This window comes from Melanotaenia boesemani, chromosome 11 (genome assembly GCF_017639745.1).
Source record: "Melanotaenia boesemani isolate fMelBoe1 chromosome 11, fMelBoe1.pri, whole genome shotgun sequence".
NCBI classification, from domain to species: domain Eukaryota; kingdom Metazoa; phylum Chordata; class Actinopteri; order Atheriniformes; family Melanotaeniidae; genus Melanotaenia; species Melanotaenia boesemani.
Window position 1 is genome coordinate 12820169 of NC_055692.1, and position 20174 is coordinate 12840342.

At 36.5% G+C, this 20174-nt stretch overlaps 1 protein-coding gene across 1 annotated transcript in view; it reads left to right on the top strand.

The window, feature by feature from the left end:
• Positions 1-1318: 1318 nt before the first annotated feature.
• Positions 1319-20174, top strand: part of commd10 (COMM domain containing 10) — a 70378-nt gene continuing 51522 nt past the window's right edge. Inside the window, exons 1-5 of the mRNA XM_042000335.1 lie at positions 1319-1464; positions 2940-3030; positions 4831-4941; positions 5603-5758; positions 8982-9092. Coding sequence (XP_041856269.1) covers positions 1436-1464; positions 2940-3030; positions 4831-4941; positions 5603-5758; positions 8982-9092 — 498 coding nt within the window. The 5' untranslated portion in view covers positions 1319-1435. The remainder of the gene's footprint in view (positions 1465-2939; positions 3031-4830; positions 4942-5602; positions 5759-8981; positions 9093-20174) is intronic.

A 20174-nucleotide genomic window follows, 5' to 3' on the forward strand; every position in this document is an offset into this window, starting at 1 on the left:
CGGCTGCATCAAAGAGCTGTAACTTCTATTTATAAGTGGCTACTGAACCAGTTGAGCTAAATGCGGTTCATTATCTCACATTTTCATTATGTATTTATCTATTATTATCTAGCTATTATTTATCTGATGAAAGACTACACTGTTTTTAACAAATACGTTAAAGTTTATTTTGTTGTAACATATGGGATGACAAAAATCTTTAAAATCTCTGAATGTAGTAATGGACCTGGGTGAAAAGCTGGAAACACATACAGAACCATGCATTAAAAAGACTTGGCAATGGTAGGATTAATCATTCAAAAGGTTTAATAATAAACAACCATGTCAACTGTCTCAACATTAATCTCTATGTGTCACAATGAACATGAAGCAAAGGATATTAAATATAGCCTCTAGGTTGCAAATATGGTGCAGATGACTAGTCTGACCTTATTATTTTAGTAAATATTTTCTATTTTCAAACCAAATATATTTGCGCTTTTACTGGACTGAATCATCTTTAGCAGATTTACTGAATACACTGAACATTAATGGAAAACCATCCTTCAAATCTTCTGCCTTTGTGGGAAACGTATTATAAAGTGGTAGTGCATGTTTCCATGCACTCCACTGTTTAATAGTGTGTCAAGCTAAGCTTCACAGAAAGCCACATAATGATGTGGCCTCACTTTCTCACCCTAGTTAAATCTTAAGAATTTTTGGGTCCTTTTCAAAATTAGATCTGTAGCCAGCAAAGACAATATATCTCTTCAAGCAGGATTGCTGCTTCCAAAAGTGTTTATTCATGAATGAAAAAGTGGTTTCTTTCTTTTCTTAAAATTGAGGGCAAGCAAATGCAAAAAAATAATTGTTATAACAATAGAAATTGTTGTGACTTAATCTTTATTTTTTACTATTATAATGTACATGGATTATATTCAGATTTCAATGTAATTTCTTACCTTGTGAATTTTGAAATACAAAATCTCTTAAATTGTGAAAAGAACATTTATTCTCAGTCAAATATTTTTATATTATATCCAGTTGCATCCACATTTCATATGTAATGTCATACGTTTATAGTTCAGTTTGGACATTATTCTGGATCTGTATGTGGTCAAACGTATTCCTGAGCTGTCCTGTGCACCTGTTCCATGGTGTCAGGGTTTGGCCAACACGCTTTCCATAATTACTGCTGCGCTTTAAAATGAATCATTTTCCGAGTTTCTACGTTAGAGCAATTTGAGCGTTCCAGGCTGTTATGTCCCCTGCCGGTTGCTGTAGAGAGTTCCTCTACACTTCACTGCGCATTATCACGCGCAGCTTTTACGGTCACGTGAGCCGTCTTGTGACAACAGGAAGAAGGAATGACAACAGTGTGAGGATGTTAGAACCGCTCTGACGCTTGTTAACTTTTCATTTGCAGAAAGAAAGAAAGAAAGAAAGAAAGACAACAATGACTTCTATCATAAAAGAAACACAAAGGTGGGCCAGTTTCTATTGAATTCGTGAACAGTTTTTTTTCTCGCTTACGTTAAATTACTTATTGCATCCTGAAGGGAATTTGGTACATGAGAGACAGCAAGGTGAATACTGATGCCATTATTAATCTCTGTCGGTTTTTCTTATAGATGTACAAATTTGTCTTGAGCTATTTTTAAAATTATACTCTTCCTAAGAAATTCACGACTTTTTTGTGCTAATATGAGCATGCATGGTAATTGTCACAGTAGGGGTTGTACTAAAATGATATGGCCCACTGGAGCAGTATTTTTAAGCAGTGCATTGTCATAAAACAGAAAATGAAATCCACAACAATGGACAGTGTGAAAAACAGGTGAAGAGACGTGTAGAAGCAGGTGGTAACGGGTTTGAGAAAAGTTTCAAGAGTGACGTGTGATAAGAGTATCAGCAAGAATGAAAGGAAAAGGTGTAAGAGACAGTAGTGAAATCAATGCTGTTGCGTAGTTTGGAGACTGAGACACTGAGGAAAAGACAGGAGGCAAAACTGGAGGTAGCAGAGACTAAAATGTTGAGTTCCTTTTGGGAGTGACAAGGATGGACAGGATCAGAAATGTGTTCATAAGAGAGCACATGTTAGATATTTTAGAGACAAAATCAGAGATTGTTTGGGCATGTACAAAAGAGGGATGGTGAATGTTTTTGTAGTTTCCTAGGGTTAGTTCCTATAGGGTTATATGGAGGCTGACGATTTGCTGTGGTGAACCCTAAACAGCTGAAATGGAAGAGAACAAGATGCTTTGTTTGTTGTTCAAACTAGTAATAAGTTTGTCTAACCATTTACAACAACTCAGTAAAACACATCTTTGGGTTCATTTGAGTATTAATGTGTGCATAAAAAGTCAGTATTTAACAATTACAAATAAAAATAACAGTTCTTTTAACTAAATCCTTTAGTGTATAATTAGTATTGTTCAATATTTTTACTTGTAATTGCCTGAAATAATGTTGACAAGAAAGTCATAATTAGAACTGAAGTAAGTGGAAAAAATGGAAATAGTTGTCTACAATATCACTAAATGTAATAACGTTATGTATGCTAAGATGCAAACACTGGACCTTACATCCACTGTGTTTTAAAGCTGATAGTTTTAAACATACACATTTTCCATATGCATTTGTACACAGCTAGTGAAATAATGGTATATGTACTTATGCATTACTCAAACAGTCTCAAACACATGGTGGTAGCTAATGTGTGTTTTGCTCAGTCTGTCTATTTTGGTTACTTTTTACACTTGTGCTATTGATCCTATTTACCCCAAAGAACCTGCTGCTTTGGTTATACAACAATAGCTCAATGTATAAAGATGCCCCTTGAATTTCACTGACAGCTAGAGTGAAACAAACTTGAGCTGTAAATTCCAATTTTGTTTCTTAAATTAAAATCCTGAACAATTCCTACATCACTGTCATCAGCACTCTTTTTTTCCAAACAGCATTAAAGAAGCAGTGACTTTCATCAATTCGATTGATGTGAGCAAGTTCACCAGACTCATCTCCCGCATCACACAGAAGCTTCATCTGAAGGTATGGAGGCTGCACAGTGTCATCAGAAGGGTCTCCTAAACTAAGATGAGATTAGTGAATTCAGTATTTTCAGTTTCATAATGACGGGGGTCTTAAACCCTTTGAAGATCACCATGGTAACTAAAAGCATCTCTTCAGTGATTCTTAATCTGATGATATCCCAGAGTCAGACTAAGATTATTTAAATGTTGTCTGATCAAAGTATTGACAGTTTATGTTTAACACTGTAAAAAAGCAGAATTTTCTTAATTGACTTTACATAAACAAAAAGTCTTTTGTCAACTGACAGAAAATCAATAATTCAGCCATCATTTTAAAAGTCAGCCAATCTGCCACATTTAGATGTTGATCAGTTTAACCGTGGTTAATGAACCAGTGATGAAATCCACCAGGGATTCAAACCTTCAGGGCGAATAAGTCCTAACCAGAAGTCAGTGTGAAAATTCAGTCTTAGCTGAAGGAGTACGTCATATATTCAAACCGGTTAAAACTCAGCACTGTGCCTTCCAGTTACAGAAACACAAGATGTGTGCTGTGCATATGTTTTATATCTTGTCCCAAATTGAAAAGAAGTCTGTTTTGAACTGGTGATATTGAATGTAGCACAGCTTAGTGTTTAATTAGTAGAATTAATTAGTCTAGGCCTGTATATCAGAAAAATATCCCTCTAAAACAAAAATTTCTGTTTGGTCCATGACTTGTGTAATTTCCATTGTCAGAACTAATTATTATTATGTGTTAGTGTCATAATTAAACCTACAGCTTATCAAACTAAACTTAATGTGCAGCTGTCATTAAATAAACAAGCTAATTTGCACAACTAAGAGTTTTCTGGCAGCTCATTTATTTATTTAAACAAATGAAGTGTGAGGTGGTTTCTTAAAATGTGTAGAAGGAGCATCAGATGACATCTAAAACTTCTTTTTATATCAGTGTGCACAGTCTGAAGAGTAAAGCCTTAGAATAAAAACAGCTATCAAACTAAGTTTATTTTAATAATTTAATGACAATCTTAGTCAAAATTTTATTAAAATAGGATAGTAAACTTTTAAAACATTAAACATTTGATATGACATTGCAGGGATACGAGACTTTCTGTTGCCCGCCTGTGTAAGAATCACAGCACCGTTTAGCTTTCTATCCTGAGAGGTAAAACTAAATAAGGAGAATCAGCATTTAGTTTTTATGCCCTTCATATCTGGACAAACCTACCAGAAAACCCAAAGTCTAAGTTCTTCTAAATTGGTTCTTAAAAGTCTTTTATTTGGAACTGCTTTTAATTTAGATAGGGAGGTTTTCTTTTCAGTGTATGTTCTTACAAGTGTACATTGGCAACGATGATGCATTTTTCATTGATGTCTGTTTGTGCCATATGTAACTAAGTGTATGTAATCTCCTGTCTGTCTCTTTTCATCACATTTAGCACATCGGGTTACGTTATGGATAAAATGTGCTATATGATTTAATTTGCCTTGCCTTGTTCAAGTTTAACAGATTTAAAATCTTTAATAAACATACATGTGGTCTTCACTTTAACATGAGTATTATTGCAAAATTGCTTTCAAAACTGTTGCTAAAACTTTGTAATTGTTAGTCCCTGTATTGATTTCATTTTTGATAAATCAGACTTAATTCAACACTGCTCCCCAAAGTGTTAGAGCTAATGCTGAAAGATTGTTTATTCAAGCAAAAAGCCATTTTGTGCTTATTTTAAATATTATTTCTTTCTCTTTGACTTTAGTCAAACACATTATTATTCAAGAATTCTTTTCACACTAATAAAGTGATTTTTCTTTGCAGGGAGAACGAACATTTAGCGAAGAAGAAGAGGAAAAACTCCAGGCTGCTCTCTCATTGGATAAAACTGCTCTCCATTTAGTCCTGGAAACAGCTGCTTTTATATTGGAGCAGGTGAGTGACCGACATCCTCGGTGATGTTATTAGAGTGGTATCATAGCATGACTGGAAAGCTACATTTGCTAGAGTATTATCTGTAGATTTATTTTATTTATTATTATGTTTTATTCACTCTTGGGATATCAGCATGAATTGTAGATGTGATATGACAAAAAGTAAATTAATATGATGGACTGATATGGTTTTAACTTTTAGACAGAAGTTTCTGTCCATTTTAAGTTATGGAAAATACTGAAATACATTATAATATTAAAATACATTATAATATTAAAAATAATTTAAATCTTGCTGTTGTTGGTTCTCCAAATTCGCTTATTGTTGTGATGGTTAATTTTTCATGTTTCTGCAAGGTTTTTCCTGTCATGTCACTAAGAAGCAACAATACAGTTTGTTTAAGAAAATATGATTAGAAACTCAACATAGCTGATTAGAGAAATGAAAAAGACAATGTCAGTACCTCTTTAATAATGCAATGACTCCATTTCTCCAGCTGGAGTCACTATTGTGTTGTGAATAGTTGAATGTGTTTAATGTTGAATTGGTTGTATTAATACTACGATCATTCATGTGCAGAAACCTGTACAAAATATCTATTTATTTGAAGTGATGTCATCTATTTATTATTATTTAATCTAATTTTCTTCTCCTTATCCAGGCGGTATATCATAACATAAAGCCGGCCTCTCTGCAGCAGCAGCTGGAGGTCATACATCTAAGTCCAGAAAAGGCTGAGGTGTTCTGTCAGATTTGGGCCACTGCTGGACCAGAGCTGGTGGAGAAACTAAAGCGTAACATCTCTGCCCCTAAGAAGGTGAACTTCATAAAGATTTTTTTAAACAACACATCCAGACACTGATTCATCATGCATACCGTAATAGTCACATGATACCAGTTTCAGAAACAACATGGGATTGCCCATGTCAGGGCTGATCTGCTTCTGGGTGAATTCTCTCCCGCTATGGATGTTGTTCTTTCAAAGCTTACACAAGTTGTAACATCAATTTTTAAGCTTTTTTGTGTCTGTAACTTGGTTAAAGAATGACACTTCAAACAGATCCAGATGAAGGATCTAACAGAATAAATAAGCAGCATGTACACATTATGCTGGTACTCGTGCTGCTGTCATACATACAGAGGTGTCACCTGGCTGTTCCTCACAAGTCATCTCTCACTCCCCCATGAATTTGTGAGTGAAAAGAGGTGACAGCCAGTGACTCTTTAGAGACCATCTGTCGCCACTTTGACAGTGAGCAAACAGTTTACTTTGTGTTTTCTGTCATCCACTTTTTTCTTTTTAAAGAGAATAATTTTTTGTTGTTTAGTAATTACTATGACTGTGAGAGACATTTTTCAACAATAGCCAGTTAAAAAAACCAAAACATTTCATTGCCAATCAATAAATAAATTAAATATTATCACCTTATTTCTTTCCAGACTTCATGCTTGTTATCCAGTAATGTTGTTGATTAATGATTTATTATTAATATCATTAAATTGGGAACATGGAAATAAAACCGTGACTTTGATTTTACTGCAGACAAAAAATTTCCCATTTTGTCAAGTCAATTTAATTAAATTTTTTGTAGTATACACACAAGTTTAACAAGTTTAACTGAAACACATTCAGTAAAGTAAAAATAGTTTTCACCACTTTGTAATATTTCCAGTGCTTCCAGTTATGGCATTGAAGATAATAAGCGATGCAGGAATTTAGGTGTGATTCTTTGCCAGTGTACCCTCTTCCTCTCCAGCCATGCCATTGCATGTGTGCTGGATGTCTTGTTAAAAAATGCATTGATGTCTCTAGGAAAGGTGTCATCTTAAAGAGAGCATGCTGCTGTGAAGTCTCCCTGTTCTTTTCTTTATTAATGCCATCACAGAAATGTGCTATAAAGTCCAAAAACATGATCGTCAAGTTTATTAGTGGTTCTAAATTAACATGAGGATTAAGCATGAGAGTGGATTTTTGTTGTTTGTCTCTAAGTTGGCCCTGTGAGCCTTCCAGGGTGTACTCTGCCTCCAACCCTGTGGCAGCTGGGTTGGCTACAGCTCCTGTGTGAGCCCTAAATTGGGTAAGGCAGATATGGAAAATTGATGGATGGATAGCAGAAGTGTAAATAATCATTGCCAAGGGCATTGATACAACCCCATATCATCCCAGACTCTGGTTTGTAGACTCGATAACTGCTGATAACAGTCTGGATGGTTCTTTTTGTTTTTGGTCTGGAGCACATATCACCCATTTTTATAGAAACTAGGTCTTCAATATTGATTTGTTTCACTGCTGTCCATGTTTTCACTGTGTGATTGTACTTTTCAGACACCTCTGAAACCAGAGAAGTCACACTGGACAAGTTTATCCTTAGGCTTCTTTTTTCATTGTAAAATTTTAAGTAGTATTTGTTAATTCAACTCCACATTGTAAGACTTGACAAAGGTTTCCCAAAATAAACTCTTGCCCATGTATATTAGCTTTTGATAAATATAAGTTATTAATACAGTACTGACTACAGGATGAAATATCTCAGCATTTTATAGATACTACTTTGTACTAAAACTTGTTTACAGTTGCCTTTGTGTTTATATATAAACCCGTGATTAGCCCTATATTTACCTGTATTCAAACCCAGGTATTTATATTGACTTATTTGCATTTGCTGAAACTTAAGTAAGTTTCATAATGAAGTTGTAATCTTCCAGTTATGAATAATGTGGTCGAACCATTTCCTACCTCGCACCTGTCCACCAATGATGTGGAATCATCCAAGCCTAATAATTCAAACATGGTTTATTGTTCTGGCCTCTGTCGGGATCGTGAACCACTTAAGTGCTCTGCCTTGACTCAGTGCAGCTAATCTATCACACTTCCACAGCTGACTGATGAAGTATCGCTCAGTAAATCAGTCTGGCAGGTTTCGGAGTTGGAGAGGCCTGTGTGAAGAGACACTACAAGGTTTTTGTAAGACTTCAGTATCACATGGACCTTCTGCTTCCTATTTAGATTTGATGAAAAAAGTTATGAGAAAATAAAATTTAAAAAAGACCAAACTGCAGCTTGGGAACATGTAACTTTAGATTAAGTAATGTCTGCAGTCAGAAATGTGTGGCATACATGACAGTGACCAGCAGTTAATACTCATGAAGATAATGGCAATAGCTGGTACGATAGTATTTTATTTCTTATTAATTGTATTTTGTTTATGTTGTTAGTTTTTGTTATTTAGCTAAATTAACTTGTTATGTGACCTATTTGTGGGGATCAGATCCATATGATGTCATGTAAAGCATCAGCGAGCACTGGGGTGGGCTTATATCTTTTCGATTTTTTAACCAGTATGAGAGAAGCAGTACGGGTCAGGAACATGTTAGATCTTTACCTTTTTTTTTTTTTTTTTTTTTTTTTTTGGAACAATGGGCCACATCAGCATACTTTTCACCAGAAAAAATTTAGTTTCCTAAACTTTGTCACCAGCCAAATGATTAAGTCATTACATCATTACAAGAGAATTAGTCTGTTTTTGTTTTGATAAAGGCTCAATAATTTAATTTAAGTTTATTTTATTCAGGGTCATCGCATGAAATGATTTATTTTACTTCATCTTAATTTATGACTAACTTATTTTTTAATTGTAAATTTCATTCTGTGAATATGATGTGATCACATTCTACAGGAATGTTTTACATATCTGATATAAAATTACAAAGAAAACATTTAAGATTTGTTTATTTAGATTAGCTATTAAATATAAATACTGTATACTGTACATTAAATCATTAAGAGGAAAGTGTGTGTTTATATAGAAAACATTTAAAATGACATTCATGACAGTAAAGTTTGTAAAAAAAGTAGGTAGAATATTGACAACAAATTGAGAAAAAAAAACGGCTCATTAAAAATCCGTATTTGCACAAACACTGTGGAAAAAGTGCAATTTGTCCCACAGTCTTTTAAAGGTGTCAAGATGATTTATTAAGTTGAAGTGTGAGAATATTATGTTAATACTAAAAAGTGGCTCTGTGTGTGTGTGTTGCAGCTGGAGTACGTCGGCTGGCAGCTGAACCTGCAGATGGCCCAGTCCAGCCAGGCTAGACTGAAGTCTCCCAGTGCTGTCCTTCAGCTGGGACTCCACAATGAAGACGCAGAGGTAGGAGCACAAACAAACAATAAACAGACACACACTTGCTGTGCTTGTCTTATATTTTCACTTATCTATTATAAATCCACTAAATTTGATTATGCAAAATAATCAAAGTGCTGTTTTATGTTTATGCCAAATAAGAAGCACCTCCCATCTGTCCTCATCTTTTAGCTAATTGATGGTAATCCCACTGCTGTCTGTCTTGACCCAGAGGAAGTCAGACATCTGGCAGTGGAGTAACTGTGATGTAAAAACCACAGAGCTTGTTATCTGAAACCTCCAAGGTCTCATTGTTCTCTTGAGAGACATGGACAGTAGCTTAAATTGGACAGTGTATACGTATAATATTTAGTCTAGATGTCTGCCTCAAGGATCGCATTAGTGATGATTAGTTATGCTCTCTATTTATATTCTAAATCTTTGCCCACAGAAATGAAAACAAAGGAGTTTGATAATGTGTCTTGACTTTAAATATTTGTTCGTAAAAGGAAATGAGAAGAAACATTATACAAACAGCTTTGGCTTTAGATTTTCTGCTGTGGTGCTTCCCTGTTTCCATAAATCTTTACATGGTAGAGGTTGTTTGAGTCCCACTTAACTAATGCCTAGTATTTACTTTAATAGCCCAGACCTTATGAGCCTTCTTTGCTCATTTCTGGATTTTTCTCCGGGAGAACCATTGCTCCATCGCTGTGGCAAAAGCAGTGAGAGCTGAAAAGGCTGTTTCTTTGTCACAGTACACGATTTTCAACCTTTGAAGTGTGGGAATTAATTGAAATATTTTCTCTAGGCTTAAGAGTTTGTTTCTTGTAACAACGTAAAAAAAATGAAGACAAATTTTGTGAGGTGCTGTTAATGAATATTTGAAATATATTCTTAAGACTCAATGCTATGTAGGACCTTTGTTTGTTGTCATGGATACTGAAAATTTTAGTCATGGCCTTCAGGCATTTGAATGGCTTACTTTAAAGGAGTTTTTGTTTCAAATCGGTGGGGCTGATTATCCTCTGAGCCAGGATAGTGTTGTTCCAGCTGACTGGTCAAGTGTCTTTCTTGCACGCTGCTTTGTATTCAGCCCCCTACAGAATTCCAGCTCAGCCTAAATATGGAATTAGGCATGACATATTTAAATGAGTTCTGTCTTAAATGAAAAAAAAATATATATATAACATATATATATAATTTTTTTTATATTAGTGAATGCAACTGTAGTAAAATTTTTATTTAATGTTTTGGACTATATTCAGCTGTTAATGCAAAAGAGGCATTAATTTATTTAAATCCACCTAAACCATTGCCCTTGTGGGAGGAGGTGGCCAGGGGGATAAAACAAAGCTGGTTGAAAGTGTGAAGGGATCAGCTTTACTGACATGCATTTCCACATTAACCTGCAGGGGGCACTGTTGTTTAACATGTGTGGGGCAGTGAAGTACCTGCGATGGATAACGTTCCTCTAACTTTGTTGTGAGACAGTTTTTCATTATTTAATTTCCATTTGTGTGTTCTCATCAAAGTTTCCCATCAGTAAGCTTGTTTTTTCACTGAGAATTTTCTTGCATGTTAAAGCTGTAATGTCTGAGAAGTAAAGCAGGTGTGAATAGAAATTAAGTTTAGGTTAAAGTGTCACCTGATTAGTGCAGATTTATAATACAATAAAACACTCACTACTGGTAAGTATCCAAAATAGAGAGTAAAGTGTAACTACAAATACAGTAGGGGTAAGTATGAAAAAGAGGTGAAAAAATGTGTTCAGTAATGAAGACAAAAAAAGGGGTAAGAGAAAGAAAATTAACAATAAGGAGTGAAACGAGAGAGTAGATGTCTATATTTTATTGATTGCTTGAAACCCAAGTGGAGAGTTAGAGACCTCCCCATCTAACCAGCCTTATACTTTATTATAACTCTCCCAAAGGAGGAGGAGGAGACGGAGGAGGAGTGCCAGAGTGCCTCATATCTCTCACACCAAACAATGTGTGATACTCAGTGTATGCACTCTAGAGTTCACTGGATATGATGTTGGCATTTGCATTTTATCAGATTTTCATTCATGTTTTCCCTGAAATGTTTAATACCATTAACAGGAGATAACACTCTGCCTTAAAAATGTGTGCATCGACAACATATATTGAAATTATATATCATCCTTTCTGTTTCCATGGAGCAGTAATTGGTGCACCCCACCCACGGGAGGTGATATTTCCTAAACTTAATTTGTATCGAGTTCAGGGAAAAGTTGCTGCTCTCTGTGTGGAAACTGAAGAGGCATAGAAGAACATTTGCTCACAAGCAGACATGTCCTCTAAGCGCTTCCTTAATGTTTCAAGAGTGAGATAATTAAAACACTCACATAGAGTGGTAAAAAGTATTGTCTCACTCAGTGCAGGTATGACACAAGACCTGTTGCGTAGCTTTTGACCACAAGAAAATGAAGCTGAAACAGAAAAAAATGTCTTAATTTATCTGCTGTCAGAAGAGGAGAAAAGTTAAAGCTAAATCATTTGATGTGAAAGGGAGAAGTAAAGGATGCTGGGGAAGGTGAGAAGAAGGACAAAATAACAGAAGATTTAAGAATGACAATAGAAAGATGATGGTAGGAATGGATGAAGATGAATTAAGGGAGAACTAGCTAAAATTTGTCCTGCTTTTCAGCTTTGAGTACTTGAAGTAATTTTCATAGTAAGAGTACATGCCTATACCTTGGGGAGTTGGCTTTGCCAGTTATTAATGATGTATAGTATGTAGTTTCACATTTATCAGCATGTGAAAACAACACAAATATGTTGTTTTCTCTGTGTCTCTGCGTTGTAACTGGATTTTGTTCTGTGCATTTTTATATAAATAAACATTTTTAATCAGATTAATCACAGCTTTCAAATTAATTAATCCGGATTAATTTTTATATGCCTGAAATTTGTCCGTTTTTACAGTATTGTTTCAACAGAACGAGCCATTGCTACTACAGATATTTAGTGTTAACTTGGCTTTCCTTGGATAATGTAATTATATATGTTGTTCTAAATCATCTCTACCATGTTCTAGATCATAATTCAGAATTCATAGATCATCATCTCACTAACCGTCTCTATGGTGAAAATAAAACCACCAGATCTGACGACTGAAGTTAAACAGCCAACATTGATGAAGAAACTCTGATAAAACTGATGATCTGGCAAAAAACAGGTTTTTCCTTTTATCATTGAAGTGTACATGTCTGTGCAGCAGTGATAGAAATCCTACAGCAGCATCACCTAAAGTAAACACCGTTGATAAAATAGATCATTGTCTGTTTGTTTTACAAGTTCTTCTTCACTTTTTTACATTAGATGATCACTTTAGTTGTAATAATCAGTTCAATATTTCATAAAATCTAGACCTAAAAAAAGGTCTAATTTGTGCCCCCCTTTTCCTGGTCAGTGCTCCTGCTTAGCCCACCATCAGAACTTTTCTAGACCCGCCCCTGCATAGCTGAAATATAAACCCTGTCTACCACCAGCCAACTACTATGTTAGAGAAGAGTCCTGCCAAAAACAACACTTTAGGGGGAATATGTGAACCATGAATCGTTAGTTTCCTCCTTCTCAGCTGAACAATAAACAAACGCAACAAAAGCCGATCAGCTGATCACCGACAGCCATAGCTGTACAAACAGAGACGACCGGAGACTCACTAGAGTAGACACGTTGGTGCAAAACGCAGCTGGGCTGTTGCAAGTTTAAAAAAAGAATACGGGAAAAGTGTGGGTGTGGAACCCTCTCACCGGGAAAAAAGTGTGTGTTAAAACACTTGCATTTTCCACAGCGGTGACGTCCATGGATTGTTCCATTAATGCTGTGTTTATTCTCAAGTCCATCCATATAGCCAGCCGAGTGATCTCTACCATCGTGCTTCTCCATGTCCCGCCGTCATAACAGAGAAATGACGGACAAGCATGGGGCTTGTCATGCCATGCATGCGTTAATTGCGTAAAAAAAAAATATATATATATATATATTTATATGTATATATATATATATATATATATATATCTATATATATACACACACACACACACACACATATGTGTGTGTGTGTGTGTATATGTGTATATATATATATATATATATATATATATATATATATATATATATATATATATATATGTGTATGTGTATGTGTATATATATGTGTGTGTGTGTGTGTATGTGTGTGTTTGTGTGGTATCCACAGAAAGTCCAGAATCTCAGCTACCAGCTTAGCAAAACCATTTCTATGACTAACAAACACAGTTAAGACAACAATAATTAAAAGACTAGGTACACAAAGTCTGAAAAATTTGTAAACAGATGATGTCTCTCCATGAACACGAACAAACGACTCCTCTACTGAAACGGCATTAATTAATCATTGCGTTAACGCGCGATTAACACGTTAATGTGCCCAGCCCTAATTTATATATATATATATATATATATTAAAAAAGCAATCAATGGCATTAATTTATTAATTAATGTATTAATGAAACAATAATGTGGTAACATGCCCAGCCCTAATATATTGTATGTATACTGTCCTATGTGAGCACAAATAAGTAGAAATGGGCATTTGTTTTTCTCTTGTAATGTGACTCACTGTGCATATTTCCTTTTTTAGTTCATAAGTTAAAAGTAGGCATGCAGCTATCACTTTGATAAGCCTGAAAGTTAAAATCACAGTCCTGAGGGTCTCTCTCGTTTTTCGCCATTAGAATGACATTCTGCTCCACTGGCCAGGAGTAGGGTGACATATATATAACACATGCCATCCAAGTCGGGCCCTTCAGAATTCAATATTTATCATGTAGCTACATGCTTGGCCACAAAGCAAGAACTTGTGAGCAAATGTAGCTTCTGCATGTCGGCTCAGGCTTCAGAGAATATATTTAATTGATGGCTTCGATAAGGTTGCTCAGAATTGATAAAACAATGTTCTCCTGGGTTTCAGAACTTAAAATGTCCCAGACTGTTAACAGATTTTTTCCTGTTTTAATTTACTAACACAGGTAATCAAAATTTGTAAGCTTGAACTGTAGACTTTTCCCTTTTGAACTGAGAAAATCAGTTTTTTTTTATTACAACAAACTGAAGAGCTGTTCGTCTTTGGAGAGGGTCTGAAAAGCAACAGATGTCTGGGGGGGTGGGAGGGAAGAAAGATCTGTACATAAACATTTGGGAAATACGATCCTGTGGAACGTCAAGAAATTTCCAGGTGTTGTGAAACAGATATGACTTAAGCCTCAGCATTTCCACTCCACCGTGACGAGCTGAGAAAAGGACAGATTGACAGATTACACAAACACATAGAAGTCGAAACTCAAACTTATCACTTGCGCTTGTAGGTAAGCAAAGCAAACATGCTGAAACCTTCAGGAGACTCATCCGTCATGTCAACCTGCATGATGGAAAACCGATTAACAAATATTCTGATGATTAAAAAAATGTTTAAATCATATATGAGGTTAAAATGCCAAAAGTTTGTTCTTTTTAGGCTGAAATGTTTTGCCTTTTTATCTGTCTGCAGTCATTAAATATCACTATGTTAGCTTTTTTGGACTTTTCACATCCACATGTGGATTTCCACATCAGGTTTTGAGTGTTGTTAAACAAAGGAATTTTAATCTTGGTTCATAGATCACACATCTGATTTAAAGTCATTTTTTTTATTGATTTGTTCAAGAAACATGTAGCAAGGCAAATTGATAATGCAAATACTAGTTGTAGCCTCACTCCCCCCTTGTACAAGATGATCAGAGGTTAACAGTAAAGGTCAGCTCCACTGAGCTGATACAGACATGGTGTTTGACTCCAGGTCATTTCAGCCTGCTACAGGATTTGCATTGAAAGGTCTCTGGTTATTGTCTTATCTCCCTTTGCAGTGCACAGTCTCTCCATTTTTGACCATATAGGATTTAGTTTTACCATTGTGTGTGCTGTTGTTGACTTGGCTGTGTCTGACCACTACTGTGTGTTTTTTATTATCCCTGGTTTTTACAGCGGGAGACCTCTGTGCGAACTGTGAGGAAACTCTATTGAACCTCAGAAGTAGTTTCAAATTTAATCGCAGTTTTAGATAAATGTCTTCAAACTGTTTTTAAAGTTGTTGAAAATTTTACCAGTAAACTTTAGTCTAGCTTCGATTTGGTTGCCCCACTTACAACAAAAAAGGTACAAACTAAACTGCATCAGGGATCTCCTACAGCTCTACGTGCCCAGCAGGTCCCTGAGATCGAGTCATCAAGATCTGCTGGTTGTTAAACCAACACGGCTGAAAACTAAGGGTGACAGAGCCTTTGCAGCAGTGGCTCCTGCCCTCTGGAACTCTCTTCCTCTAAGCCTGAGATCTGTGGACTCCATGATCTCTTTTAAAAAGCAGCTAAAAACACATCTTTTTAAACTTGCTTTTACTTAGTTTTATTTGTTTTTATTCTCTCTGTATTACTGTTATTTAGTGCTTTATCTTATTGTTAAGCACTTTGTGATTTTATCTTGAAAGGTGCTATATAAATAAACATTTACTTACTTACTTACTTACTTACTTATTGCCCCCTGGAGAAGCAAGGCAAGGGAATCAAAAAACTGTAAAGAACCAATTTTTTGTGACCAGCTGAGAATATATAATAATGCTATTTAAAACAATTCAAAAGGTCTCTTTTCTGCAATCAATCATTTATTTAACCCCAATTCTAGCAAATTTCAGATAACTCCTCTGTGAGAAGTTTGCTGATCACTTCTGAAAATAAAATAAACACTGGTCACTGCTAAGATTCTTGATGGTTTTCTCCACGGTGAAACCCACCACATGTATTTTAGATCCCGTTCCAACCGCACGTTTTTAAACATTGTATGGATCTTTCAGAAAGGAGCTTTTGAACATCCTGAATTGCTCTCAGCAGACTGGGGTCTTCCCTACTGCCTTCAAAAGAGCAGTGGTGAGGCCCCTGCTGAAGAAGAGCAATCTGGATTTGAATGATTTTAACAATTACAGACCTGTATCCAGCCAACGCAGTTGAGGTTAATGGGCTATTCTTTTTAATGCTTTTTTAAATCTGTAAAGGACTTTGTGCTAAATTTTATTGCATGAAAAGTGCTTCATAAATAAAGTTTGATTGATTTGGTTGATCTTACCTATTTCTGAATAACTGTAATTAAAGTGAAACTGTCCACAGTTCATTTGTTGCAGCTCCCGAAAAAGAAACATTAAAAAGTTTCTTTCCTCCACTTTTCCTCATGATTATGATGCTCCATAAAAGCTCACTAAACTTCCAGTAAAACATTTGTGCTTCAGAAATAGCTTTGGCTGCACTTGTTTCAGATTTCTCATTGGCTGAGTGTCTGTTAGCGTCATAGAGTCCCTGCTGTTAATTGTGCTCATTCATACACCTCTGAATTGCTAGATTAAAAAGCTGCAGCATCTTGTTTTATTATTCTAACTTAGCCCAAGCTTCACTTTTCATTAATCCCAAAATAAAAATTAAAATGCATTGCAGTCTTCTTCTATTATTTGGACTTATTCATATATGAATCTTTCATTTGTAGTTTGAGACTCTTGTGTGAGGTTTTCCCTAGCTAGCTCCAAATTATAAGAGATCCTAGTTTATGGAAACCTGCTTGTTTTTTTTTTTTTGTTTGTTATCAAAGCATCAGACTTGAAAGACTTCTTCTTCTTCTTGTGATTCTAATTTATTTTCTCTGTTCTGGCTTACAGCAGAAGTGCTGTAATCACAGAGGAGCGGAAGCTCTTTGTTTCAGAAGTGCACAACAATGCACACACTCACACTCGACACACATTTGGAACCATCCCAATGAAGGCTGCGACTTTATTTATTAACGCTGTTTGATGAGGAATGCAATTAAACATCCCGTTTTGACTTCTCGTGTGGAGGTGCTGTGATCAGAGCCTCCCAGAAGATCCCACCTCACGTGTATCTGTCAAACCAGTATCAGGAGCAGCAGGCCAAACTTTGAACGCATCTCAAAGCTCTCATGACGAGTTACGTAAATGCTCGGTTCTAGCCTCCCACATGCTGTTGTCATGTAGACCCCGCAAACAACACATCCAGCATAGATCCAAGCCTTTTCATTTATTATTTGAGGGATTACATGACCCAATCAATATATTGGAGAGCTCAGATGTAAATAGTACCATGTTCAAATCCTTCACTTCAAGCCACCCACCAGCCAGGAAGCACAAAAGCAGCTTTGTCTCAGCCTCTACTTGCCTTGCTCTACATGTCCCAAGATGCTTTGTTGCTTTATGTTCACATCTTTTTAAGGGTCTCCCTTTCTCCCTCCATCTCTCTCTGTCTCTTTCTCCATCTCTCCCTTGCCCTTCCACTTTCCCACTGGTGATTTGTTTTTTTCTCCTGTGGGGTTTGGGATCCCATTCATTAGGAGCACATTGTTCTGCCCTTATCCATTCCAGTGGATGGGCCCCGAGAGGCAGAATGGGTGACTGTGGGTGCTCTCGTCTCTGCCTACCCCCTTTCCCCCAATCCTCGTCACCCCACTCCTTACTCCTTGCCATGCAATGATGTCATGGCTTTTATTTGCTCCAGGGGTACTCATTGATTCTCTCTCCCTATTACACACTCTCTATATCTCCCCCTTCCACCCTGCTAACCCCCTCCCCACCCCCTTCTACCCCCATGCTAAACACCTCTTTTCCTCAGCCAGTCCCTCTTCCAAATTCTTTTGCCTCTCAAAAGATGCCTGGGGGATTTGGGGATGTTTGGATGTTGTTTACGACACCCACGATACATGCTCGACACCCAGATAGAAAAGCCATCAGTGCTGCAAATCCAACTGCAGCTCCCATTTAAATCTCATCGTTTTATATCCTCTTTTATTCTCACATCTCCCACTTCCATGATCTGCTTTAATTTCTCTCTAGTTTTTCAGCCAGTTATGTTTCACACCTATTTTATGAAGTAATCATTAATCCCCTGATAACGTGGTACAGTTTTGTAAAGGCTTGTAGTGACAGTAAAAAAAAAAAAATCATCTCAGTTTTTTGTTGCTGTTTATTTTAGAGCTCTGCCGCTGCCTCTTGGCTGAACTATGCTGGGGTGAGAAATCTATTTCAGTTTAAACAAGACGCACTGATTGCTGAAGCACAGTGCCAAATCACATCCATTCATTCCAGTGAAAGTTGTCTGATAGACATACATGTGGTGAAAAGGCTGTTTTATACTATTCAAATACCACATACAGATACTAATGTTGTCATATTATCACCTCCTGAGCAGGTTGTGATATTATGTTTGTGGTTTCTGCTGTGCTTATTCATTTCTGAGCTGTCTTTGTCTGCTTTGCTACACATTATGATGACATATATAAAGGAAATAAAAGGATATGAGCCACAGGCCTCTTCCCTGCCTTGAAATAATGATTATAATGATCGAGTTGGAGCCTGGCACTGTTGTCATCCGGCATTCGATGATGGAGCTCAGAGAGCTTCCTCTGCTAGTATCAACAGATCGTCACCAGTGTCATACTGAACGGCCAGCCTCTTTAATAGAACTCTGGTATTTGACTTTTGTGTTGAAAGGTGAAACATTGCTTTTGAAAATGGTCTCTGAGGTGAGAATGGCATGTATTTGGTTTATTTGCAGCACAGGTATGGAGGTATACAGAATGGTTCTGCCTCTTAACTGGAAGTACAACAGACATTATAAGTTCAACATGTAAACAGTTCATGTGTCATATACAATTCAAGTCCTCTGTGTGGATGTCTGAGGAATATGACTGTTAAATAACTGTTACTTGTTAAAACACCGTATTTGAAGCTTGGTTTGTGTTGTTGGTTAGTGGTGAAATATTTTTGCCTTATTGGAGGAGCAGCTACCATTGTCTCTTGCAAGCTGCACTGTAAACTCTTTCTCACCCCCCATTTTTTTTTACTCACACACATTTCAAACCCCCCTCCCTTCTCTCTTTTTCCCCTCCTTGTGTATGAGAGCGACAGTGTCTACATACCATTGGGGAACAGGGTGGCTGCCTTGGCAATCGTCTAACTCTGTCACATAGAGGGAAATAAAAAACAGTCCTTACAGTTGTGAATAACAGTTACTCCTCTTCTCTCTCTCTCTGAAATAGCCATACAAAAACACAGATGACAAGCAACTCTTTTGCCCATGACCCCCCTGCTATAATCTTGCCCAACCAGTACATTAAAATTCCCTTTTTCAAATAAAATACTTGGCTGTAGCGTCTGAGTGTCTCTTATCCTAGAACCTGGCATTGTGATACTTAGTTAAGGTAAGATGTTGGCTTGCTGCATTTTATTTTTAGCTAATCTACCCCGAACACACATTTAGAAGATTAAAGTTTGACACAGCTTTTTCTCTGTGCCAAGTTGTTGTAAGCAGATTCAGAGGTGAACATGAAGCTTGAAGGAAGGAGATTTAAATTTTGAATAGCACAACACTACATAGACATGGGCTCAGTATGCAGAAAAAACAAGAAACTCAAATGCAAGTTTCTAATATTAGTTCACATTATGCATTCAGTCTGTGGTGGCTGAACTTCATTTTCCAGTCCTGTTGGATAGGAAACAAAGTGCATGGGCTTGGCAGCAGAGGCTGGTACATGACATGGCATCCTCTCTCTTTCTCCATATCAGGCAAGGATAACTAGCTGCCACCTACATAATCGTCTTGTTATGGCTCACCAACGGCTCATGTTCCTTGGCTTATTTATCTTGGCGCTTATACTGATGGAGTTTCCATTTTCTTTGGCTTTCAGCGTCAAGCCTGCTGATTTAGAGGCTCTTAAAGATGAGTCCTTTCTGTTTGAACTAAAAGGCTTTATACATTTTAGAAAGTGGTTGTTAGTTCAGTAAATGAGGAAAATGTGAATTGTTTTTTTGCTACAGTAGTCTTTGGTGTCTGGCAGTCTTTTTCTTCAATGAAGGGATTATTGGTCATTATTATTAGTTCATTCACTTTTGTAGTACTTTCTTTTTTACTTCCTCTTCTCTACGCACCTGGTTTAATTAGCTAACTTTCTTCACCTGCTCCTTGTTTAGTTTGTTCTCCTGAGTGTATATTTATCCCTTGGCTTCTTTTATTCATTG